The 25,959-nt window shown below is 37.1% G+C and overlaps 1 protein-coding gene across 4 annotated transcripts in view; it reads left to right on the top strand.

Annotated features, from left to right (window-relative positions):
- Positions 1–18,313, top strand: part of LOC121373451 (flocculation protein FLO11-like) — a 71,757-nt gene extending 53,444 nt beyond the window's left edge. For all 4 annotated transcript variants that reach the window (XM_041500114.1, XM_041500115.1, XM_041500116.1 and 1 more), the window contains 10 exons: positions 1,494–1,541; positions 3,608–3,661; positions 5,126–5,134; positions 6,718–6,741; positions 9,292–9,315; positions 10,725–10,757; positions 11,655–11,702; positions 14,725–15,096; positions 17,796–17,831; positions 18,085–18,313. In XM_041500114.1, coding sequence (XP_041356048.1) covers positions 1,494–1,541; positions 3,608–3,661; positions 5,126–5,134; positions 6,718–6,741; positions 9,292–9,315; positions 10,725–10,757; positions 11,655–11,702; positions 14,725–15,096; positions 17,796–17,830 — 647 coding nt within the window. In that variant the 3' untranslated portion in view covers position 17,831; positions 18,085–18,313. The remainder of the gene's footprint in view (positions 1–1,493; positions 1,542–3,607; positions 3,662–5,125; positions 5,135–6,717; positions 6,742–9,291; positions 9,316–10,724; positions 10,758–11,654; positions 11,703–14,724; positions 15,097–17,795; positions 17,832–18,084) is intronic.
- Positions 18,314–25,959: the final 7,646 nt, after the last annotated feature.

The raw sequence follows: 25,959 nt of genomic DNA, 5'->3' as shown, positions 1-25,959 counted from the left end.
GTTAGTTTCCGGCATACTTCGTAATTCACCCGAATCATTTCGTATACCCTCGGCATAATCCCGAATGTTTTCAAATTCTTTTCAAATAACTGACATGATTTTGCAAGTAAGGTTTTGATTGGTCGAATGAAAGGTCAGCTAGACATGAGCTCCAACGGGCTGCTATTAGATCCACATGTAATAGTGGAGCTAATTTTAATTAGATTGATTGTGTTATCATATCAAATTTAACCATATACTCCAGTAAAGGGTAATCACTTATGTAATATTCTACCAGCTTTTATTATTATATAAAAAAAATGTGTTAGTCCTTTATTATTGACGAATGAAAAGGTTGAATATATTTATTATGAACGTTTATTGTCTTCAGGACTCAAGCCTATGTTACCATAGATCTAATTACCTAACAAATTCAGACCATATCATTAGTATCTGTAATAGATATAAATAAATCTTCATTACAGTTAGTTTCAGTTGCTTTTGATGAGTTAGAATAACTTGGGCTGACCACCAAACAATATTTTATTATTTCCTGCCAAAATGGCAGCCATCTTGGATTTGATCATGATAACATCATCACATCAAGTCCTTCCATAGATAACAGTAAAGCGTATTTAGTTGTATAACAACTTGCCGATTTTCATTGACATAAACAGGAAAAAAGTGACTGAAACCGTAGGTTTGTTATCCCTACCCCGTATCTCGGTGAATCTAAGCTTTTGAAGCCCTAATTTCAAAGTGCTGTAAAAAAAACCCAATTCCTCAAGTCCAAGACATGGGACATTTTTTTTCTGAAACACTATGGGGTGTACTGATTCATTAAAACATAGAATTAATTTTCCTTTACCTTTTTCCCCTACAATATGTTCATTTTGAAGTTATACAACCAGACTATTGTTACTTGGTCCAAAGAAAAAGTATTTCTTGATTTTCCTCTATTTGTCTTGTGTTTGCTTTAAATCAACATGAAATAACATTGATTTATGCTGCTGACTTGAAGAGTTATACCAGCCAGTCACACACGTGTACTTTATTATGCTTTATATTAAAGGGACATACCCTAGTTTCAACCCGTGAAAATTAACACTAAGTTTAGTTAAAGGGACAGATCCTAGTTTCAACCCGTAAAAATTAACACTAAGTTTAGTTAATCTACAAATGGATAAAGTTACAATTGCGTGAAACATGAGTCTGTGACTTTGACATGGTGAAATACCCTCTAAAAATAGACTAAAACTAGACTCCATAACTGTTACTTCTCAGACGCATGTGCGTCTTTAAAAATATGAGAAATGCATTTTGTGATATTAAAAACACCAGGATACCAAAAACACTTCGAATGTGCGGAAATGGATAATCTAAACAATAAAATATAAGTAAAGTATGATTTCAGTTAGCAAAAACGGTTCTAATAGTAAACAATATGCCTTAGTGTTTAAAAACTAGGGTATGTCCCTTTAATTTGTATTTTATTTGTATTTTTCATTTTGCAGTTGATATCAGCAGAACTCTCCTGTCATTTCTGGCACCGAAACGACCAGGTAAAACAACTGATTTTGTAAAGCTGTATCCTGATCGGGCGGGCGATGCGACAATATTTCTGTCTTAACCAGACACGACCATATCGATAGTCTTCTTTCCAAAATTGTTATCAACAGTTGAAGCCACCAAGTAAAAGTTGTTTGATTGGTTAATATATGTTTGTCGCAATTGAAATCAATGGTTTCTAAAAAAAAATCGCTCACGTCGCACGCGTCCGGTTAGGATGCAGCTTTAGGATGCAGCTATATACAACAATACGACATTTGTTGATACTGGAGTATTTAGGAACTATAGTACAGGACACGACAGACTAACCGAGAAACACACCACGTAGTCATGTTGGTTCAAATCGATTCCCACTGCCACTAACGTTAACATTTTAAAATAACTCTCATATAAAAAGCCAATGCTCGAAATAGCGGTTTGCGAAAAGCGAAAACCAATCCATTTTGTAGACGTAGCAGGTGATATAAAAATTCACATGCTGCAATTACCCGATCCCCGTCAGTGGGCCCATTGGGCTATTTCTCTCTTCAGCCAGTGCACCACGATTGGTACATCAATAGCCCTGGTATTTGCCATCCTGTCTATGGAATGGTGCATATAAAAGATCCCTTGCTGCTAGTTGAAAAGAGTAGCCCATGAAGTGACGACGTGACCCCCACTTGTGAGCCTTTTTTATTTTTTTTATTTACATATTAATGTCTAACGCCATGTAACCGTAAATACAATGTGTTGAGTGCGTCGTTAAATAAAACATTTCTTTCTTTCTTTCTTTCTTTCTTTAATTTAATTCAACGCTCTCTATACTATTATATGATATTATCGATATTTAGTTTTTATTACAGCATTTTGCACTGTGTATAAATGTTTGATCAGCTTCCATAGTTAATTCATTATGGTGTAGTGAACACGTTCAGGACAACGGCATGATAACGTACGTGTATAAATGTTTGATCAGTGTCCATAGTTAGTTCATTATGGTGTAGTGAACACGTTCAGTACAACGGCATGATAACGTACGTATATAAATGTTCGACCAGTGTCCATAGTTAGTTCATTATGGTGTAGTGAACACGTACGTGTATAAATGTTTCTTCGAGAATTGATTTACACTCGGGCTGATGCACAGCGGCATAGGAGGAATTTATACATATACAATTTATAAAATTCACGTGACAAGATGGCTGATAATAAACATATACACAGACCAATAAATAAACTTCTATAAGAACAAGGTATATTCAGTTTCCACAGTTAGTTCATTCTGGTGTAGTCAACAACGTAATAACGTACGTAACACTCATGGACTACCATGGTGACAGACGGATAGGGTATAATCAAGATGACGTACCAAACATAATGACGTAGTAAAAATTACGACTCACTGAATCTGAGATCATAATTTTGTACTAGTAAACGTGACGGGTCACTGAATCGTGTAACGTAATTACGTACTAGTAAAGTAAACGTGACGGGTCACTGAATCTGATAACGTAATTACGTACTAGTAAACGTTACGACTCACTGAATCTGATAACGTAATTACATACTAGTAAACGTGACGGGTCACTGAATCTATTACGGTAATAAACATGATGATGGACTGACCATAACATCATATACGTGTAGCCTATGTGATGTAAAAAAAAAATTGTTTAACGACACCGCTAGAGCTCATTGGTTTATTAATAATCGGCTATTGGATGTTAAAATGTGGTTATTCTGACATATAGTCTTAGGAAATACGCTACATTTTTTTCTGTTAATTGCAAGGGATCTTTTATATGCACCAAACCACAGACAGGATTGCCCATACCACGGCTTTTGATATATTAGTCGTGGTGCACAGGCTGGAATGAGAAATAGCCCAACGGGCCTGACGACGAGCATCGATCCTAGACATAGACATGTACCTCGTATTAAGAGAGCGCTTTACAACCGGGCTATGTCCCGTCCCGCCTATGTGATATAAGCCGATATACTGAAGTTAGTTGTGACGTCATACATTAGGATGTATTATGGTGATGACGTCATGACGCTGATTTTTATTTGCTTCTTTCAGCAACGCAAGCTCCGCCCATGGACGCCGAGGCATTGATAGAACAACAAGAAGATAGTAAGTACACTGACGTCATATCTACGTCATTACACCACACTTACGTCATATTAATGTAACAACACCACACATAGACACGTCATACTTGTGTAATATCCACAAGGCTACAGCCCACGTGTACACGCGTCATAGCCACAACACTACACCACACTGACGTCATCACAGTGTCATATCTTCAATATTGCGTCACCCTCACGTCATAGCGACACCGTCGTTACAGCACTGTACCACACTCACCGTCAATACATTCACTGGCGTAGCCGGTTGGGGATGCCCCCCCCCCCCTTTCCAATCACACCTTTTTTGACACCACCTTTTGTACTTGCCTATCGCTCCGAAAGACAACTCATAAACAGTGTAGACGTCTCCCCCATCCCCAGTATAAAATACTGGCTACGCCAATGGACACATCATATGCACAATATTCACGTTATTGGAACGCAATAGTTACTCAACTATATGCATGTCATAGCACGTTGTATTCACAACACTGTATGTCATAGTTAAATAGTACGTCACACCTACTTCATAGCACGTCATCTCCATCACACTGTCATAGTTACAATATTACGTCACACCTACTTCATAACACGTCATATCCACCACACTATGTGTCATATTTACAACAGTACGTCACACCTACTTCATAGTACGTCATCTCCTCCACACTCTATGTCATAGTTACAATAGTACGTCACACCAATCTAATTAAAATTAGCTCCACTATTACATGTGGATCTAAAGACAGCCAGTTGGAGCTCATGTCCACCAATCAAAACCTTACTTGCAGAATCCTGCTACTTCATAGCTCATCTCCACCACAGTCTATGTCATAGTTATAATTGTATGTCACACCTACTTCATAGCTCATCTCCACCACAGTCTATGTCATAGTTATAATTGTATGTCACACCTACTTCATAGCTCATCTCCACCACAGTCTATGTCATAGTTATAATTGTACGTCACACCTACTTCATAGCTCATCTCCACCACAGTCTATGTCATAGTTATAATTGTATGTCACACCTACTTCATAGCTCATCTCCACCACACTCTATGTCATAGTTATAATAGTACGTCACAACTACTTCATAGCAACTTATCTCCAGTATATGTATTAGTTAAGTCATCACCGCAATAGTATATCTCACACATTTGCGTCATATTCAAAATACTACTCCGTCATAGGTATCTAATAATGACGTGATCTCTATAAACCGAGAAACAGATACATCATTAAATACTACATCATACACTAACAATAATTATACACTAACATGTAGTAGCTGTCACTTAATGTTTGCATATACCATAGCCTGACGCCCAATTGCCGATGTAGGTTTCGTGCTAGGGTATTGTTAAACACCTATTCTGTTCTGTTCTGTTATATTCTATTCTATTCTATTCTGTTCTGTGTTAATTGCTGCACATAGATTTTCATTTGTTTTCTTCTGTTTTCAGTTCTGAAAGGTAAGCTGAAATCAATGCCCATTTAAGGAGAAGAGTGGAACACGTGGGATATTACCATTATAGGAATCGGAATATTGCAGTTATTAAATGGTCCTGATTACAACTTCAAGTATTGCACTACCTATCTATTTATCTGTATGTATGTATGTATGTATATATGTATGTATGTATGTATGTATGTATGTGCGTCTGTCTGTCTGTCTGTCTCTCTCTATCTCTATCTCTATCTCTATCTCTATCTCTATCTCTCTCTCTCTATCTCTCTCTCTCTCTCTCTCTCTCTCTCTCTAATCTAGATCATGAGTTAGATTCTGTGTATCTCTAAATATCATGTATTAGTACATGCTAGTCCAGTCCACATAGAAGTAAGAAAACCTAACTCACTCACACACACACACACACACACACACACACACACACACTCTCTCTCTCTCTCTCTCTCTCTCTCTCTCTCTCTCTCTCTCTCTCTCTCTCTCTCTCTCTCTCTCTCTCTCTCTCTCTCTCTGATCTAGATCATCAGTTAGATTCTGTGTATCTCTAAATATCATGTATTAGTACATGCTAGTCCAGTCCACATAGAAGTAAGAAAACCTAACTAAAACGAAATATTTTTTATATTACTTTTTTTTTTGAGAAATGACTTCCATGTCCAGGTGACATTTCATCTCTAAATAACAATTTAAATATCGACCAATTACACTTCGCCTTTTATAGCGTTATTCGGGAGCATACAAATTCTAAAAATATCGGGCGAGACTATTTATGCAATAGGCGAACTTGCAGTAAAGTGCAGTAATAAACTCTAGATTGTATATTTGTATAAACAGATTTTATGGCATACCATCACGGGGTTTATTTTCGTCTTGAAACGAATTTTATATAAAATTTTATATTAAAATTAGTTTCTGGCATACTTCGTAATTCACCCGAATCATTTCGTATACCCTCGGCATAATCCCGAATATTTTCAAATTCTTTTCAAATCACTGGCATGATTTTGCAAGTAAGGTTTTGATTGGTCGAATGAAAGGTCAACTGGACATGAGCTCCAACGGCGTGCTGTTAGATCCACATGTAATAGTGGAGCTAATTTTAATTAGATTGGTCATTGACGGACCTGACAGCTGTGGTGGCAGTCCTCATGACGGGTGCCACCGGTGGGGCAGGATATACTCACATTTCTTGAACACCTGATATCACTGATGTGACAATGATTCATGAGTGCATGTCATCACAGCTGTATTTATTCTAATGGGAATATGCTAGTTTTGATTTCGAAAAACCAGTCTGGGAGTGGCAGTCCTCTTTGTGATGGTCCAACGGATGTCTTGTCCAGAAAATTATCTCCTCGGGGTGGCTGTCCTCCTATAGACGAAACACAAGATAGAGATTCATGGAATCAACCGCTATTTCTGCCAAATGCCCATTGGACTTTACGTTGTGCAGATATAAGGTGTTGATTGTGTATACCGCTATAGTCGTTTAGATTACTGAAGCAATTAGTTGTAAGGAAACCCGCGCGATTGGTTATTCTCCAAGGGGTGCGTGTCAAATGACGTGATATTACTTATTTTTTCTTTCAGCACGCGCCCTGCTCAACAGATACGGTGAGTTCTTTTGTAAATGTTATGTTGTTATTGTTTTTGGGAGGGGAGGGGGGGGGGGGGTTGTGGTTTCTAAAATAGCCTTTTGAAAGATATTATACATTATTGTTGGGGGTTTTGTGGTATTAAAGTGAAGTACCCAAACAAAATTAACACAAATTATGTTTATACAAACCTGGTATAGTATACAGAAATAAACTAAGTTTATATTAATTAGGCATTCAGACTTGAATATAATATACACAACTCTTCACATTTTAGAAATATTTTACTTTTATGCAAACATTATTTTACCTAATATGATATACCGTCTGATTCTGTTGTAATACGTCATGCATCTCTCTCAAGTCTGTTGTAGTACGTCATGCATGGTTTAAATCTCTCAAGTCTGTTGCAGTACGTCATGCATGGTTTAAATCTCTCAAGTCTGTTGGAGTACGTCGTGCATGGTTTAAATCTCTCAAGTCTGTTGTAGTACGTCGTGCATGGTTTAAATCTCTCAAGTCTGTTGTAGTACGTCATGCATGGTTTAAATCTCTCGATTCTGTTGTAGTACGTCATGCATGGTTTAAATCTCTCGATTCTGTTGTAGTACGTCATGCATGGTTTAAATCTCTCGATTCTGTTGTAGTACGTCATGCATGGTTTAAATCTCTCGATTCTGTTGTAGTACGTCATGCATGGTTTAAATCTCTCAAGTCTGTTGTAGTACGTCATGCATGGTTTAAATCTCTCAAGTCTGTTGTAGTACGTCATGCATGGTTTAAATCTCTCAAGTCTGTTGTAGTACGTCATGCATGGTTTAAATCTCTCGATTCTGTTGTAGTACGTCATGCATGGTTTAAATCTCTCAAGTCTGTTGTAGTACGTCATGCATGGTTTAAATCTCTCGATTCTGTTGTAGTACGTCATGCATGGTTTAAATCTCTCGATTCTGTTGTAGTACGTCATGCATGGTTTAAATCTCTCGATTCTGTTGTAGTACGTCATGCATTGTTTAAATATCTCAAGTCTGTTGTAGTACGTCATGCATGGTTTAAATCTCTCAAGTCTGTTGTAGTACGTCATGCATGGTTTAAATCTCTCGATTCTGTTGTAGTACGTCATGCATGGTTTAAATCTCTCGATTCTGTTGTAGTACGTCATGCATGGTTTAAATCTCTCGATTCTGTTGTAGTACGTCATGCATGGTTTAAATCTCTCGATTCTGTTGTAGTACGTCATGCATGGTTTAAATCTCTCAAGTCTGTTGTAGTACGTCATGCATGGTTTAAATCTCTCAAGTCTGTTGTAGTACGTCGTGCATGGTTTAAATCTCTCAAGTCTGTTGTAGTACGTCGTGCATGGTTTAAATCTCTCAAGTCTGTTGTAGTACGTCGTGCATGGTTTAAATCTCTCAAGTCTGTTGTAGTACGTCGTGCATGGTTTAAATCTCTCAAGTCTGTTGTAGTACGTCATGCATGGTTTAAATCTCTCAAGTCTGTTGTAGTACGTCATGCATGGTTTAAATCTCTCAAGTCTGTTGTAGTACGTCGTGCATGGTTTAAATCTCTCAAGTCTGTTGTAGTACGTCGTGCATGGTTTAAATCTCTCGATTCTGTTGTAGTACGTCATGCATGGTTTAAATCTCTCAAGTCTGTTGTAGTACGTCATGCATGGTTTAAATCTCTCAAGTCTGTTGTAGTACGTCATGCATGGTTTAAATCTCTCAAGTCTGTTGTAGTACGTCATGCATGGTTTAAATCTCTCGATTCTGTTGTAGTACGTCATGCATGGTTTAAATCTCTCGATTCTGTTGTAGTACGTCATGCATGGTTTAAATCTCTCAAGTCTGTTGTAGTACGTCATGCATGGTTTAAATCTCTCGATTCTGTTGTAGTACGTCATGCATGGTTTAAATCTCTCGATTCTGTTGTAGTACGTCATGCATGGTTTAAATCTCTCAAGTCTGTTGTAGTACGTCATGCATTGTTTAAATCTCTCGATTCTGTTGTAGTACGTCATGCATGGTTTAAATCTCTCAAGTCTGTTGTAGTACGTCATGCATGGTTTAAATCTCTCGATTCTGTTTTCATTATCGGGAATGCTTCTTGTGTGTGCATAAGATGATATTTACGTAAGCCGTCCTTATATATCAGTTCTAAACCATGCATACCATTACAGTCTTTAGTCATGTATGTTTTTTTTCCTTCAGCCAATATAGTTACATCATATACAGTCAGTTTTTTTAATATGACGATGTTGTTACGTCATGTACAATCAGTTTATTTTTAATATGTCGATAGTATTATGGCATGCACAGCCAGTTTATGTCGATAGTATTATATCAAATACAGTCAATTTAAGTTTAACATGACGATGTTGTGACGTCATATGCAGTAAGGTTTTTCTTAGCATGACGATGCTGTGACGTCATATGCAGTAAGGTTTTTCTTAGCATGACGATGTTGTGACTTCATATGCAGTAAGGTTTTTCTTAGCATGACGATGTTGTGACGTCATATGCAGTAAGGTTTTTCTTAGCATGACGATGATATACGATTTTAATTGCAGGACAAAGTCCACTCAAGAAGAAAGGTAAGCAGCTATGTCATGTTTATTTACACACACAATATATATATATATATATTCATATTTATTTATTTATTTATTTATAATATTTATTTATTTATTTAATTATTTATAATATTTATTTATAATATTTATTTATTTATTTATTTAATTATTTATTTATTTATTTATTTAGACTATTCATTTTCTGTTCATGCAGTATTTAATGTATTCTAATGTTTGATTGAATTCTACACTATTCCGTTCTGTTCTGTTTATTCGCTAACCCGTACAAGAAATGTGTATAGCTATTTACAATATGTATACAATGTGTAGAGCTATTTACAATATGTATATAATGTGTAGAGCTATTTACAATATGTATACAATGTGTAGAGCTATTTACAATATGTATACAATGTGTAGAGCTATTTACAATATGTATACAATGTGTAGAGCTATTTACAATATGCATACAATGTGTAGAGCTATTTACAATATGCATACAATGTGTAGAGCTATTTACAATATGCATACAATGTGTAGAGCTATTTACAATATGCATACAATGTGTAGAGCTATTTACAATATGCATACAATGTGTAGAGCTATTTACAATATGCATACAATGTGTAGAGCTATTTACAATATGCATACAATGTGTAGAGCTATTTACAATATGCATACAATGTGTAGAGCTATTTACAATATGCATACAATGTGTAGAGCTATTTACAATATGCATACAATGTGTAGAGCTATTTACAATATGTATACAATGTGTAGAGCTATTTACAATATGTATACAATGTGTATAGCTATTTACAATATGTAACCAATGTTAGCAATAAAGTTCCTTTCTTTCCTGTGTGAGAGGACAGTTTTATAACTTTAACATTACATCCCATAAAGGGGCACACATCTCGGCTGTCTAGCCTATCTGTCCACGACAGTGAGTAAATGGTTACTTGTTAGTCGTTAGTGAGAGGAAGGAAGGAAATGTTTTATTTAACGACGCACTCAACACATTTTATTTACGGTTATATGGCGTCGGGCATATGGTTAAGGACCACACAGATATTGAGAGGGAAAACCCGCTGTCGCCACTTTATGGGCTACTCTTTTTCGATTGGCAGTAAGGGATCTTTTGTATGCACCATCCCACAGACAGGATAACACATACCACAGCCTTTAATATATCAGTCGTGGTGCACTGGCTGGAGCGAGAAATAGCCCAATGGGTCGTTAGTGAGAGAGAAGAGGATACAGTGGCCTTACACCTAACTGCCGAGTAGTTAACTCGCTCTGAGTGGGAGCCGGTTCCGGGATGCGAACCCAGTGCCTACCAGCATTATGTCCGATGGCTTAGCCGCTATACCACCGAGGCTTGTGATTTTTAATAAAGAAATATCTTTACTTTTTCTTGTGTGTTTTAGCCACCAATCAAGCCCGGATTGATCGTCAGTTAGGTGAGTGTTAAGACTTGTCGAAACGTGTCCCACACATCGCCTAGATTCGTACACAGTATGTTCCTGTAGTTTACATTAACAGTTTATTTTATGTATACTTGATGTCCCACACATCGCCTAGATTCGTACACAGTATGTTCCTGTAGTTTACATTAACAGTTTATTTTATGTATACTTGATGTACCTCACATCGCCAAGATTCGTACACAGTATGTTCCTGTAGTTTACATTAACAGTTTATTTTATGTATACTTGATGTCCCACACATCGCCTAGATTCGTACACAGTATGTTCCTGTAGTTTACATTAACAGTTTATTTTATGTATACTTGATGTACCTCACATCGCCTAGATTCGTACACAGTGTGTTCCTGTAGTTTACATTAACAGTTTATTTTATGTATACTTGATGTCCCACACATCGCCTAGATTCGTACACAGTATGTTCCTGTAGTTTACATTAACAGTTTATTTTATGTATACTTGATGTCCCACACATCGCCTAGATTCGTACACAGTATGTTCCTGTAGTTTACATTACCGTAACAGTTTATTTTATGTATACATGATGTCCCTCACATCTCCTAGCTTCGCACACAGTGTGTTCCTGTAGTTTACATTAACAGTTTATTTTATGTATACTTGATGTACCTCACAAATCCAATACCTTCATTAATTAATTATGTTAATGAATTTTGCAGATACGTTAATTTATGTGTATTTAATGGCAAGTGCCTCCCACATCGACCAAATTGATAAATTATGTTAATTTATTCTGTATTAATATGTAACAAAATGTTATTCTCGATGTAAAGTGCCTTTCACATCGACAGTATTGATTGATTGTGTTAATTTATTGTGCATTAATATGTTAATTTATGTATCCTCAATGGCAAGCCGCCTTACAGGTCATGGAACAGCACGCGAGTGACGTACCACCTCCCGGTAGGTGGCGCACACAGTAAATAGACTGTCGCTCGCCATGGGCATTGCATAACTGGTGTATGAGCCAAGCGTAACATGACCGAGGGATAACCTATGAAAGCTGGACACGTGCTTTGCTCTGGTTGTTTCGCACCAAATCCGGGACTTCCGGATCATAGTTCGCTTTGCTAAAGGCTGTGCTTATAGAGCTTCTGCTAGTGCTTTCTATACCCATTTGTATTGTGCTTTTAAATATTTACATTTTACTTAATATTTATATGGCTTTCTATACCCATTTGTATTGTGCTTTTAAATATTTACATTTTACTTAATATTTATATGGCTTTCTATACCCATTTGTGTTTTACTTTTAAATATTTACATTTTACTTAATATTTATATGGCTTTTTATACCCATTTGTATTTTGCTTTTAAATATTTACATTTTACTTAATATTTATATGGCTTTCTATACCCATTGGTATTTTACTTTTAAACATTTACATTTTACTTAATATTTATATGGCTTTCTATACCCATTTGTGTTTTACTTTTAAATATTTACATTTTACTTAATATTTATATGGCTTTCTATACCCATTTGTATTTTGCTTTTAAATATTTACATTTTACTTAATATTTATATAGAGGATAATAAACGAGTTACCAGTTATTATAAAATTTATGTCCCGAGTGAAATAACTTTCAATTGTCACGAGCTTTAGCGAGTGACAAATAAAAATTATTTCACGAGGGACATAAATTTGATAATAACTGGTACCGAGTTTGTTATTCTATTTATTACCTCAGCTCTTTTTTTCTTTAGAAGCCTATATTTTCGACGCACATGTACGAAGGCCAACCTGTATAGAAACGAAGAAAACCACTTTACGCTCTGTTCTGAGAATTGCTATAACTTTGTAATTTAATGACGTTCATAGATAATTTTCAAAAACAAAAGTTCTCTTTATTCTGCTATAAAATCTATAACGAATTGCATTAAAATGACATTTTATTATGAATTTAACACCAAAGACAGAGAGCCGTAAACGCCAACTCTTTAAACTACATGACGTCATTTTGTGTTTGCCAAATCGTGATGACGTCATATTTAGTACCGACAAGGTCATTGGTTTGTAAGCGTCAAATTGTTCAATAGTATTGTTCGTTGGACCAATGCAGAATATTTCTCACTGAGAAAATATGGAAAATATTTTCCCTGTTATGAGTGACCGCTGGGGTAATAAATTGCTTTTTATACCCATTTGTATTTTGCTTTTAAATATTTACATTTTACTTAATATTTATATTGCTTTTATAGCCATTTGTATTTTACTTTCAAATATTTACGTTTTACTTAATATTTGTATTGTTTTTATACCCATTTGTATTCTACTTTTAAATATTTACGTTTTACTTAATATTTCTGATGTTACTTTTTATACCTATTTGTAGTTTGCTTTCAAATATTTACGTTTTACTTAATACTTTATCTCTCTGGCTTGCACCCAACAAGCTCATCGCACATTAACCATACATGAGTTTGAATGGTTATGCGTTTGCTTTGAAGATTTTTATTGCTTATGTGTTAATGTTTTTCTCCAGCAGTGTATGGTGTGGTATATGTGTGTATATTAAACATTATTATGCAATGACAAGTCTAGAGCACATGTCTTAATCGTAGGCTATGGTGTATCAATCAGTTGGTCATTCAGACATATTAGTCAGAGGAAACCATCATTTTTCTTTCATTAGCAACATTATTATGAAGAACGTTGGACATAACAAATGAGTATTAAAATTGTAAATTTATGAAAGATTTTCACCGAACGTAGTAAGAGAAGTATTATACATTGTGAATTCTGTACAAGACGGATATTACTCCTTGTAAATGAAGTACTGTACATTAGACATTATGTACAAGTTGAGTATTAACATTGTAAATGAAGTATTAACATTGTAAATAAAGTATTATACATTGTAAATGAAGTATTATACATTGTAAGTAAAGTATTAAGATTGTAAATGAATTATTAAACATTGTAAATGAAGTATTCTAAATTGCAAAGTGTGTGCAAGATGACTATTACATGGTGTGAATGAAGTATTATACATTGTAAATGAAGTATTATACATTGTAAATTGAGTACAAGATGACTATTACATGGTGTGAATGAAGTATTATACATTGTAAATTGAGTACAAGATGACTATTACATGGTGTGAATGAAGTATTATACATTGTAAATTGGGTACAAGATGACTTTTAATATTGTAAATGAATTATTATACATTATAACGTGTACACAACATAAGTGTTAAACATTTTAAATTAAGTATTATACATTATACAGCCTACACATTATCAGTGTTAAACATTGTAAATGGATTGTTATACATTAAAACGTCTATACAGTATGAGTATATAACTGTGTAAATGAATTGTTATACATTAAAACGTCTGTACAGTATGAATATATAACTGTGTAAATGATTTGTTATACATTAAAACGTCTATACAATATGAGTATAAAACTGTGTAAATGAATTGTTATACATTAAAACGTCTATACAATATGAGTATAAAACTGTGTAAATGAATTGTTATACATTAAAACTTCTATACAATATGAGTATAAAACTGTAAATGAATTGTTATACATTAAAACTTCTATACAATATGAGTATATAACTGTGTAAATGAATTGTTATACATTAAAACGTCTATACAATATGAGTATAAAACTGTGTAAATGAATTGTTATACATTAAAACTTCTATACAATATGAGTGTACAACTGTGTAAATGAATTGTGTAAAACATGAGTATTAAACGTCACCATCATCATCATCATTCTCATCATCTTCATTGTATTGGTCATTATCAATAATGATGATGATGATGATGATGATGATAATCGTAAATTTCTAAAAGATAAGTGATAAGCACTGAAAACTAGTTGTAATGTGTGTAAAGATGTTTACGATGAACATCGAACATCATAACGTCTGTCCGCATCATCGATGTGTTTTATTCTTACAGCACAAATGTTGGGGTTATCGACCTTGTTCAAAGAACCCAGTTTCCCTAGACTCAGTCCGACCAGCATTTTTGAAAATCAAGCCCTGGCGTCATTTATGCAGCCTGAACCACAAGGCGCACAGCATGCGAGTCATCACCTGCAGTTTCAACGACGTCAGCAGCAGTTTTCTCGTCAACAACAACAGCGACAGCGGCAACAGTCAAACCAGATGTTACAGCAGCCACGGAGACAGCACCGTCAACAACAAAAACAACAACTACCACAACAACGACCTCGTCAACAACCACAACGACACCAATCACTGCAACTACCACAACGTCATCAGAAACCAACCCAGTCCACGCGTCCAAGAAAAACTACAATACCTTTCGGTAGGACTGCGTGACCATCACTGTGTGTTTGTGTCTGCGTAGGACTGGGTGACTATCACTGTGTGCTTGTGTATCTGTGTAGGACTGTGTGACTATCACTGTGTGTTTATTTCTGTGTAGGACTGTGAGACTATCACTGTGTGTGTCTATGTACGACTGTGTGACTATCACTGTGTGTTTGTGTCTGTGTAGGACTGACTATCACTGTGTGTTTATGTCTGTGTAGGACTGTGTGACTATCACTGTGTGTGTCTATGTACGACTGTGTGACTGTGTGTTTGTGTGTTTGTGTCTTTGTAGGACTGCGTGACTGTCACTGTGTGCTTGTGTCTGTGTATTTGTGTAGGACTGTGTGACTATCACAGTGTGTTTGTGTCTGTGTAGGAGTGTGTGACTATCACTGTGTGTTTGTGTCTGTGTAGGAGTGTGTGACTATCACTGTGTGTTTGTGTCTGTAGGAGTGTGTGACTATCACTGTGTGTTTGTGTCTGTGTAGGAGTGTGTGACTGTCACAGTGTGTTTGTGTAGGAGTGTGTAACTATCACTGTGTGTTTGTGTCTGTGTAGGAGTGTTTGACTATCACTGTGTGTTTGTGTCGGAGTAGGAATGTTTCACTGTGCGCGCATGTGTGTGTTTCTCTGTGTGTGTGTGTCAATGTGTGTGTGTTTGTGTGTCTGTGTGTGTGTGTGTGTGTGTGTGTGTGTGTCTGTATATATCTATCTATCTGTCTGTCTGTCTGTATATATATATATATATATATATATATATATATACTGAACAAAAAAAGAAACTTCCGATTTGTACATATAGTATTTGTTGTGTTAAAGAATTCATTGTGTAATGAAATTATATAGGTAGTATTAGCCTTGAGCTGTATTATCAGGATTCATGAATTTTATCGATTATTTTTGCACTGTTAATCGTCAACAACGTGAAATTCAGTTTGCACGTGCATGCATTGTTCGACATGTCCCGTGTAGTATTCGGTCAATTTGTTTTACTTGTCTTACTGACATTGTTGTCAAGTGAACGAAAACGCTTCAAAATTTGTAAAAAAATTAACGTTTTTTACATTGTATCATTTTTAGTACGCCAAGAATGCCCAATAATTTACGCGAACGGGCGATTGGCATGCTTGATGCTGGCATGTCGACAGAAGACGTTGCAAGGCATGTTTGGAGTTCTAGTCGAGCGATACGAAATCTTCGCGTAAGATTTCGAACGACAGGAAGCACCAACGACTTGCCACGTCGTGGACGTCCGCGTGTTACAACGCGTGGTCAAGACCGCTATATCATGAACACGCATTTGCGCAATCGATTCCAAACTGCCACTGCTACTGCTACTAACACACCTGGGCTTCATAATAACCGAATCAGTGGGCAAACTGTTCGTAATTATCTGCGGGAAAACGGTTTACATGCACGACGTCCTTACGTCGGATGCGTTTTAACGCAACGTCATCGTCTTAATTGGACACGTGTACACACTCGTTGGATACGGCGACGCTGGAATACCGTTCTTTTTTCGGATGAATTCAGATTTTCTTTACAACGTGGTGATGGCAGGGTGCGCGTCTACCGTAGGAGAAATTAACGCTATGCTGACTGTTGTGTTCTTGAACGAGATCGTTTCGGGGGTGGGGGTTGTGTCATGGTCTGGGCGGCCATTGCCCATGGTTATCGTTCACCACTAGTCGTCATTGATGGCAATTTAAATGCTCAACGTTACCGCGATGACATTCTCGCTCATCACGTCATTCCTTTGTTCCATAACAACGCCAACATCTCGATTTTTCAGCATGATAAGCCACCTCTCATACAGCTAGAGACACTGTAAATTTTCTTAGGACAAATAACATTGATTTCATTGATGACTGGCCCGCTAAAAGTCCTGATCTCAACCCCATCGAGCATGTCTGGGATAGTCTGGACAGACGATTGAGGCGTCGTCCCAACCCACCCGCTAACGTCAACGAACTTCGTCAAGCACTCATTCAGGAATGGAACAATATTCCACAGGCAGAAATCAACACTTTAGTCAATTCTATGCTCCTGCGATGCACTGCAGTGGTCAATTCAAGAGGTTGTCATACCCGTTTTTTTTTTTTAACCCCTACCACACTTGGTCAAAATTTCTAACAATTATTCCCCCGGTTTGTTTTCATCAAGTTATGTTCAAGCAAAATTAGCGGAAGTTTCTTATTTTGTTTCTTATTTTGTTCAGTATATATATATACTGTATATATATATATATATATATATGTATATATATATATATATATATATGTATACGTATATATATGTAATGTGTGTGTGTATGTTAGTATATGTTTGGGTATGTATATGCATGTGTCACTGTGTGTGTGTGTGTGTGTGTGTGTGTGTGTGTGTGTGTGTGTGTATATGTGTGGGTATGTGTATATATGTATGTGTGTGTGTCACTGTTTGCATGTGTGTGTGTGTGGTTGTGTGTGTATGGTTGTGTGTATGTGTGTGTGCACGTGTGTATGTGGTTTTGTCATTGTATGACTGTATGTGTGTGTGTCAGAGAGAGAGAGAGAGAGAGAGAGAGAGAGAGAGAGAGAGAGAGAGAGAGAGAGAGAGAGAGAGAGAGAGAGAGAGAGAGAGAGAGAGAGAGAGAGAGAGAGATCTGCGTGTACGTTTGTCCTACCCTAATAGTGTTTTGTGTATTTTCAGACTTCATGAAACTGCTGATGGGAACCATGCCTTGAGGTAAGCGTTCATTTAGCACGAGTGTCTTCTAGCGCTATCCTGTTTATATATAATGTTTGCCCAATTAATTCACTATTATCTTATAACCATTCTCCACAGCTAATATACCTTTTAGCAATTGTAAATTCTTATTAGAGTTCCCCCACTTTTTGGAAGAGTATATACATATACACACATACATACACAGACACAGTTTTAAATATGCCCAGGTATTATACAAACTATCAGTGTTTTTTCTCGTTTGGTTTTACAGATGAACTCCTTACCCACACGGACTGCACGTGCCAATCTTGCAGTGAATAAACACTTATCTGTAGTTGTTGTTCTTGGATTTCATTTCGTTCAGGCCTGTTGGAGATGCTACTTTGACGTGGGGACGATGAGTAAATGATAACTAGTAGTTCTAGCAGAAGAGTTGGAAGTATTGTGTTCAGAGTGTGAATTCACGGAGGATTTTCATTTAAATGTGTTGTTTGTTTGTTTCTTTTTGTTTTGTTTGTTTTCTTTCTCTTCAAGAGTTTATTCCATAAAAATAATTGCCACATTTATATTTGCTTACATGGCTTGAGTATAAATAATGATATTACAATTACACTGTTGCAACTAAAATTGTAAGTATTGATTTTTTTTTTCAACAAACCTTTATACAATTACATTGTTGCAAGTAAAACTTCATGGAGGATAAACGCTTTAGTCAGAAGTAAATAGATAGCAATAACAGATGAAGGAGTGGGGTGATTCTATGATCAACATGTTTTCTTATATTTTTGTAATAATCCCTAAAAACAACAAAGTTGATTTAATATAATAACAATCTTTATTATAATTTCAAGAAAAGAACAAAAATACATTTATCTATGAAGCCGTCTTCATTATCTGAATACCGACGCCATATAACCGTAAATAAAATGTGTTGAGTGCGTCGTTTCCTTTATTATCTGAATAAATATCTTTTTCAACATTTTGTAAAATTTTATTCTATAAACAACATCATAAACATTTAGCAGATTATTACAAGCAAGTGATTAAGTCGAAGACTGATTTTTATTACCAAATAAAACAGCACGGATGTTTGTATTGTTTTACCATTTTCATTTGAAACCATTATATAAATATTGGCCACTATACCAGTATACTGGCATCGAATAAAACAAATGTTCTAATGATTCAGCATGAATGGAACACAAGGTATACTTATTCAATATGGTAGTTTGAATTCCACATATTTGCAAGTAAGTATTAGTTGTTAAAATTCTGTGCATAAACTTAAATTGAAAACGTCTTGTTTTCGTATGAATCTTTTTTTTGACTCGTTCGCTCCAGCCAGTGCACCACGACTGGTACATTAAAGGTCGTGGTATGTGCTATCCTGTCTATGGGATGGTGCATATAAAAGATCCTTTTCCTACTAATATAGCGGGTAAGAATATATGTCAGAATTACCAAATATTTACACATCCAATAGCCGATGATTAATTAATCAATATGCTTTAGTGATGTTGTTAAAAAATAAAATAATAATATTTCAGAACATTTTAATTAAAAAGTATCTTTAATTTCAGATTTAACGTTTTATGACCATTTGTAACTAACGTGTAACATACTTGCCTGGAGGATCTGTAGGTAAATCTATACAATGGTGGATGTAGGTTTTCTCCAGGAAGTGGGTACAATGTTTAAGAAGGCATCTATAGTATCCATGGAGGGTACAGTGGTTCAAAGTGGCAGCTAAAACTTTTAAAAGTACTATATATACTACTCAAAAGAATTTAAGGGTCAAAAATGTATAACCAAATAAGTTTCAGAGTGTATTAGATTGATGATGTAAACTACACCAAAAATTTAATTTATTGTTCCATATTTACAAAAAAACACAAATAAACGTCACTGTATACAAGAAAGTCACATGACATGCTGTCAAAGTTGAAGGTTGTCAAACATGGATTTTACACATTAGAACATTCGTTTAATAGTGTGTGAATCCACCCCTGGCGCGAATACACTCGACACAATCGTTGCCTCATGCTGTTGATCAGACGTCTGAAGAACTCTTGGGGAATGGCCTGCCACTCTGCCATAAGAAGTTGACCCAGATCATGAAGGTTGGCCGGAGGGGCATGGTTATCCCGAACTCTCCTGCCTAATTCGTCCCAGGCGTGCTCTTTTGGGGCCAAGTCAGGCGAATATGCTGGCCAATCCATCCTGGCGATACCTTGTTGTCTGAGAAAGTCCGTTACCACCCTGGCGCGGTGGGGTCTGGCATTGTCATCCTGCAGAACTGCCCCGCCGCCAATCTGCTGAAGGCCTGGGAGAACCAACGGCCGGATAATCTCATTCAGATAGCGGATTCCATTCAGATTGCCATCCACCACATAGAGGGGGTCCTGTGGTGGATAGAGATGCCGCCCCACACCATGACGCTGCCACCACCGAACCGGTGACGTTGTCTAACGTTAACGTCAGCGAAGCGCTCCCCAGGACGTTTGTAGACACGAACCCGACCGTCGTTGAACTGGAGACTAAACCTGGACTCATCAGTGAACATCACTCGACCCCACTGAACACGTTGCCACCGCAGATGAAGTGTGCACCATTGACGTCTGGCCGTTCTGTGATGTGGTAGGAGTGGTGGTCGAACAGCCTGGCGACGGCAGCGTAGATTATTGGCTCTCAGACGATTGCGTATGGTTTGATCAGACACTCGAGTTCCAGTCGCAGTCCGCAGATTGTCACGTAATCGGCGTGCAGTGGTTGTGCGTTGACGTAGCGCCATATTGGTGATGTAGCGGTCCTCTCTATTTGTAGTGCTTCGGGGTCTTCCCGAACGTGGACGATTTCGAACAGAATTCGTTGCTTGGTACCGTTGCCACAGTCGGCCAACGACACTCTGACGGACACCAAGTCTCAGAGCAACATTTCTTTGCGTATTGCCACCCTGAAGCCAAGCAATAGCCCTTCCTCGATCTTCGATAGTCAGTTGACGTCTTACCATTGTCGAATTTGGAGTGTGCACCGTACACGAACGCAAGCTCCAATTATACGGAAATTCAGCATTGGGAACATGGAATACACATGCAAAGCGTGCAAATGAAGCGCTTTGTGAAAAAGCAAGTTATGGGCACTTAGCAGACCTTTCGCTTTCGCCCTAATTTACGTGCAAATGTAAGCATGTTTTCGCCATTAGAACTAGTCGACAGTGTCAATGACAGTGGATTTTAATTCATTTATGGGTTGCTTAGACCCACTTTCGTCAAAATGGAACAATACCATGCGTGACATTATGGTCTAGCTAATATAATTGACATTCAGAAAATAATGTCGAAAATATCGTCTGACCTTTAAATTCTTTTGAGTAGTATATATACTATGCATTATATATGGCGACACTCCCCAAAAGCGCACCAAAACGAGGACATTACAAGCCCCCCCCCCCCCCACCCCCACCCCACCCCCACCCCACTAAACAGATACAAATCCGAACTACAAATCCGTATTTCCTGAAAAAAATCGTATCTCTGGACAAGACAGAGTCGAAAGTAACTTTTAGGCAAAGTCGTGATTGTTTCCATGATCCAGTGTCATGTGTTCGTCCTTAGGAGGACAGCCACTCCCTTAGGAGATCCGTGACAGCATGTTTCATCCCTCCTGCACTGCCTGTAGGACTGCCACTCCCATAGGAGATCCGTGACAGCATGTTTCATCCCTCCTGCACCGCCTTCAGGAGGACCGCCACTCCCCAGCAGATCCGTGACAACATGTTTTATCAACTCCTGCACCATCTGTAAGACTGCCACTCCCATAGGAGATACGTAACGGCATGTTTCATCCTACTTACACCTCCTGTAGGAGGACTGCCACTCCCAAAACTAGCTTAGAAAACCTAACCTTGCACAGGATAGAGTTCAATAGAAGATATACAGCTGTGATGACATAACGTCATAGTATTCATTTGGTACATAATTATTCGTGGAGAAGACCAAACTCAGTGTATAGTTCGCGTCACAACCCGTGCTCTGTCAGTCTAAAGGTGGATAGTAAAACTAGTAGAATCGTACCCTTGAGATCTTAAGCGTAGTAGACAGGGGGCAGTGGGAGGGGGTGGGGAACTGCCCCCAAGTGCTGAATCAAATCATTAAATTCGGGCAAAAACGATAGAGATATTCTGGCAAAATGTGCTAACCTGAAGCCATTTTACCATATATTTCCATCATTCTACCCTCAAAATTAGCTGTAATCCATGTAAAAAATGCCTAGTGTTTCGTTTGCAACCCTAGCCGGTTGGCAATAATCCTAATATAAAAAAACGTTGTTATCCAGATTCAGGCATTTTGGATTAATTCTGGCAAAAAGCAGCCTGATACTCCACCCCAACCCCCCTAAAAAATAGTAACTCGTATGTCTATGCTCCAAATGGCGCTGTACCAGATCAGAGTTCCATAAAATATTTACGAAGTAAAAGTTTCTTTCGCTGTGATTGGTAGTAATATATAAACATTGTTTATTTGTACCATTGTTATTATCCATTTTCAATAAATTAATACACTTTTAATCCAATGGGCCCACCGACGGGGATCGACCCTAGACGTACACTGTTACAGTTGAAGACATACATTGTATGACTTCAAAACATACACTGTACAAGATGAAGACGTACACTGTACCAGTTCAAGATATACACTGTACAAGATGAACACGTACACTGTACCAGTTCAAGACGTACACTGTACAAGATGAACACGTACACTGTACCAGTTCAAGATATACACTGTACAAGATGAACACGTACACTGTACCAGTTCAAGACGTACACTGTACAAGATGAACACGTACACTGTACCAGTTCAAGACGTACACTGTACAAGATGAACACGTACACTGTACCAGTTCAAGACGTACACTGTACAAGATGAACACGTACACTGTACCAGTTCAAGACATACACTGTACAAGATGAACACGTACACTGTACCAGTTCAAGATCTACACTGTACAAGATGAACACGTACACTGTACCAGTTCAAGATATACACTGTACAAGATGAACACGTACACTGTACCAGTTCAAGACGTACACTGTACAAGATGAACACGTACACTGTACCAGTTCAAGACGTACACTGTACAAGATGAACACGTACACTGTACCAGTTCAAGATATACACTGTACAAGATGAACACGTACACTGTACCAGTTCAAGACGTACACTGTACAAGATGGAACACGTACACTGTACCAGTTCAAGATATACACTGTACAAGATGAACACGTACATTGTACAAGATGAACACGTACACTGTACCAGTTCAAGATATACACTGTACAAGATGAACACGTACACTGTACCAGTTCAAGACGTACACTGTGCAAGATGAACACGTACACTGTACCAGTTCAAGATATACACTGTACAAGATGAACACGTACACTGTACCAGTTCAAGACGTACACTGTACAAGATGAACACGTACACTGTACCAGTTCAAGACGTACACTGTACCAGTTCAAGATATACACTGTACAAGATGATCACGTACACTGTACCAGTTCAAGACGTACACTGTACAAGATGAAGACGTACACTGTACCAGTTCAAGATATACACTGTGCAAGATGAAGACGTACACTGTACCAGTTCAAGACGTACACTGTGCAAGATGAACACGTACACTGTACCAGCTCAAGACGTACACTGTACAAGATGAACACGTACACTGTACCAGTTCAAGACGTACACGGTACAAGATGAACACGTACACTGTACCAGTTCAAGACGTACACTGTACCAGTTCAAGATATACACTGTGCAAGATGAAGACGTACACTGTACCAGTTCAAGATATACACTGTGCAAGATGAACACGTACACTGTACCAGCTCAAGACGTACACTGTACAAGATGAACACGTACACTGTACCAGTTCAAGACGTACACGGTACAAGATGAACACGTACACTGTACCAGTTCAAGACGTACACTGTACCAGTTCAAGATATACACTGTGCAAGATGAAGACGTACACTGTACCAGTTCAAGATATACACTGTGCAAGATGAAGACGTACACTGTACCAGTTCAAGATATACACTGTATAAGATGAAGACGTACACTGGACCAGTTCAAGACGTACACTGTACAATATGACGTACACTGTACCAGTTCAAGACGTATGCAAACATAACAACTATAAACACAAATTGAAGAAAATGATATTAGTTTTTATTAATTTTCAGGCATATATTACACATGCTCCTTTTTATTTGAATATACATGTACATTGTATATTAATTAATGGAGGAACAACACATTTTAACATGCACTTATACGGCATTCAATTGTCATTACGACGTATCTCTAAAATTACACAACACACTGCATCATGGGTAAAATATTAATGTTGTTGAACGCATATTAGATCTCCCTTTGGTCTGAAAATACAGAAACAATTATTGACAAATCTAGAGACATATGAAATAATTATTGACAAATCTATAGACTTATAGAAACAAATATTGACAAATCTATAGACTTATAGAAACAAATATTGACGATTCTTATAGACTTATAGAAACAAATATTGACGATTCTTATAGACTTACAGAAACAATTATTGACAAACCTATAGACTTATAGAAACAAATATTGACAAATCGATAGACATAATTATTGACAAATCTATAGACTTATAGAAACAAATATTGACAAATCTATAGACTTATAGAAACAAATATTGACGATTCTTATAGACTTACAGAAACAATTATTGACAAACCTATAGACTTACAGAAACAAATATTGAGATACATGTATCTATAGACTTACCAAAACAAATATTGACAAATCTATAGACTTACAGAAACAAATATTGAGATATCTATAGACTTACCGAAACAAATATTGAGATACCTATAAACTTACCGAAACAAATATTGAGATATCTATAGACTTATATTGCTGATTGAATAAATATACAGATAACATTCTAGCATGTGAATAAATATATGTGTAACTGATGAAACAAAGATTCAAATACAAGAATGTCTGACAAATGAATTAAATAAACGAATATCTGACTGGACGGACGAATGAAGTGACTCATGAATAAATGGTTGAACGAACGAATAAATGTACCTGTTTACAGAATGCTGGGATATCAAACACTGACGGATCCTTTATTCCCTTCGTGAAGGTCACGTACGTACTCGTTACCACAATGGGAACTGTAACACACAGAGTTAATGTTACTCGCATGTCCACCATTTAACATGGTTTCCAAGAGTCAAACACAGATAAAAACTATAGCTTGAACAAGCTTACAATTCCACACCCCTCCATCATGTTTTATAGTTTTTGTCATTAATGAGAAAAAATAAACACGATGGTGCAGTGGTTAAGCCATCGGTCATAAGGCTAGTACGTACTGTGTTCACAGCCCGGTACCGGCTCCCACCCAGAGCACATTTAACGACTCAATGGGTAGGTGTACCACTACACCGACTTTTCTGTCATTAACCACTAACAACTAACCTACTGTCCTGGACAGTAGTACGAAAATACGTTGAAATGAAATAGAATGGAATGAAACAGAACTACATCTATAGCGAATTCCCAGTCTTTTCTCTCCTTCATACAGCATTGTTTATTAATTACAAATACAAACACAAACTCCCAATATTGTGCTCCTCCCCCAACCATCATATAACATTGTTTATTAATGAAAAATACAAACAAATCTACAGCTTTAACAGGTTTTCCTCCTCACCCCCCAAACACACACACACACACACACAAACACACAAACACAGACAGACACACATACACACACACAAACACACACAACACACACAGATACACACACGCGCATACACACACATACACACACATACACATACACACAGACACTTATAGTTTATAAGCGTCCATCACAAACACAACTAGTTTTAAATAACTCGTTTGTACACTACCATTGACGTTATATAGAAATCATGCGTACCCTACTGGTGACGTCATATAGAACTGTGTACATTATCAGTGACGTTATATAGAATTCATCTGTACACTATCAATGACGTCATATTCAATTTGCTTTAAAGCAAAACACGTTTTGTTGCCATTTTTTAAAATACAGA

This window comes from Gigantopelta aegis, chromosome 5 (assembly GCF_016097555.1).
Source record: "Gigantopelta aegis isolate Gae_Host chromosome 5, Gae_host_genome, whole genome shotgun sequence".
Lineage (NCBI taxonomy): Eukaryota > Metazoa > Mollusca > Gastropoda > Neomphalida > Peltospiridae > Gigantopelta > Gigantopelta aegis.
The sequence above is the reverse complement of the archived record's forward strand: the minus strand, read 5'-3'. Positions and strand labels throughout refer to the sequence as shown.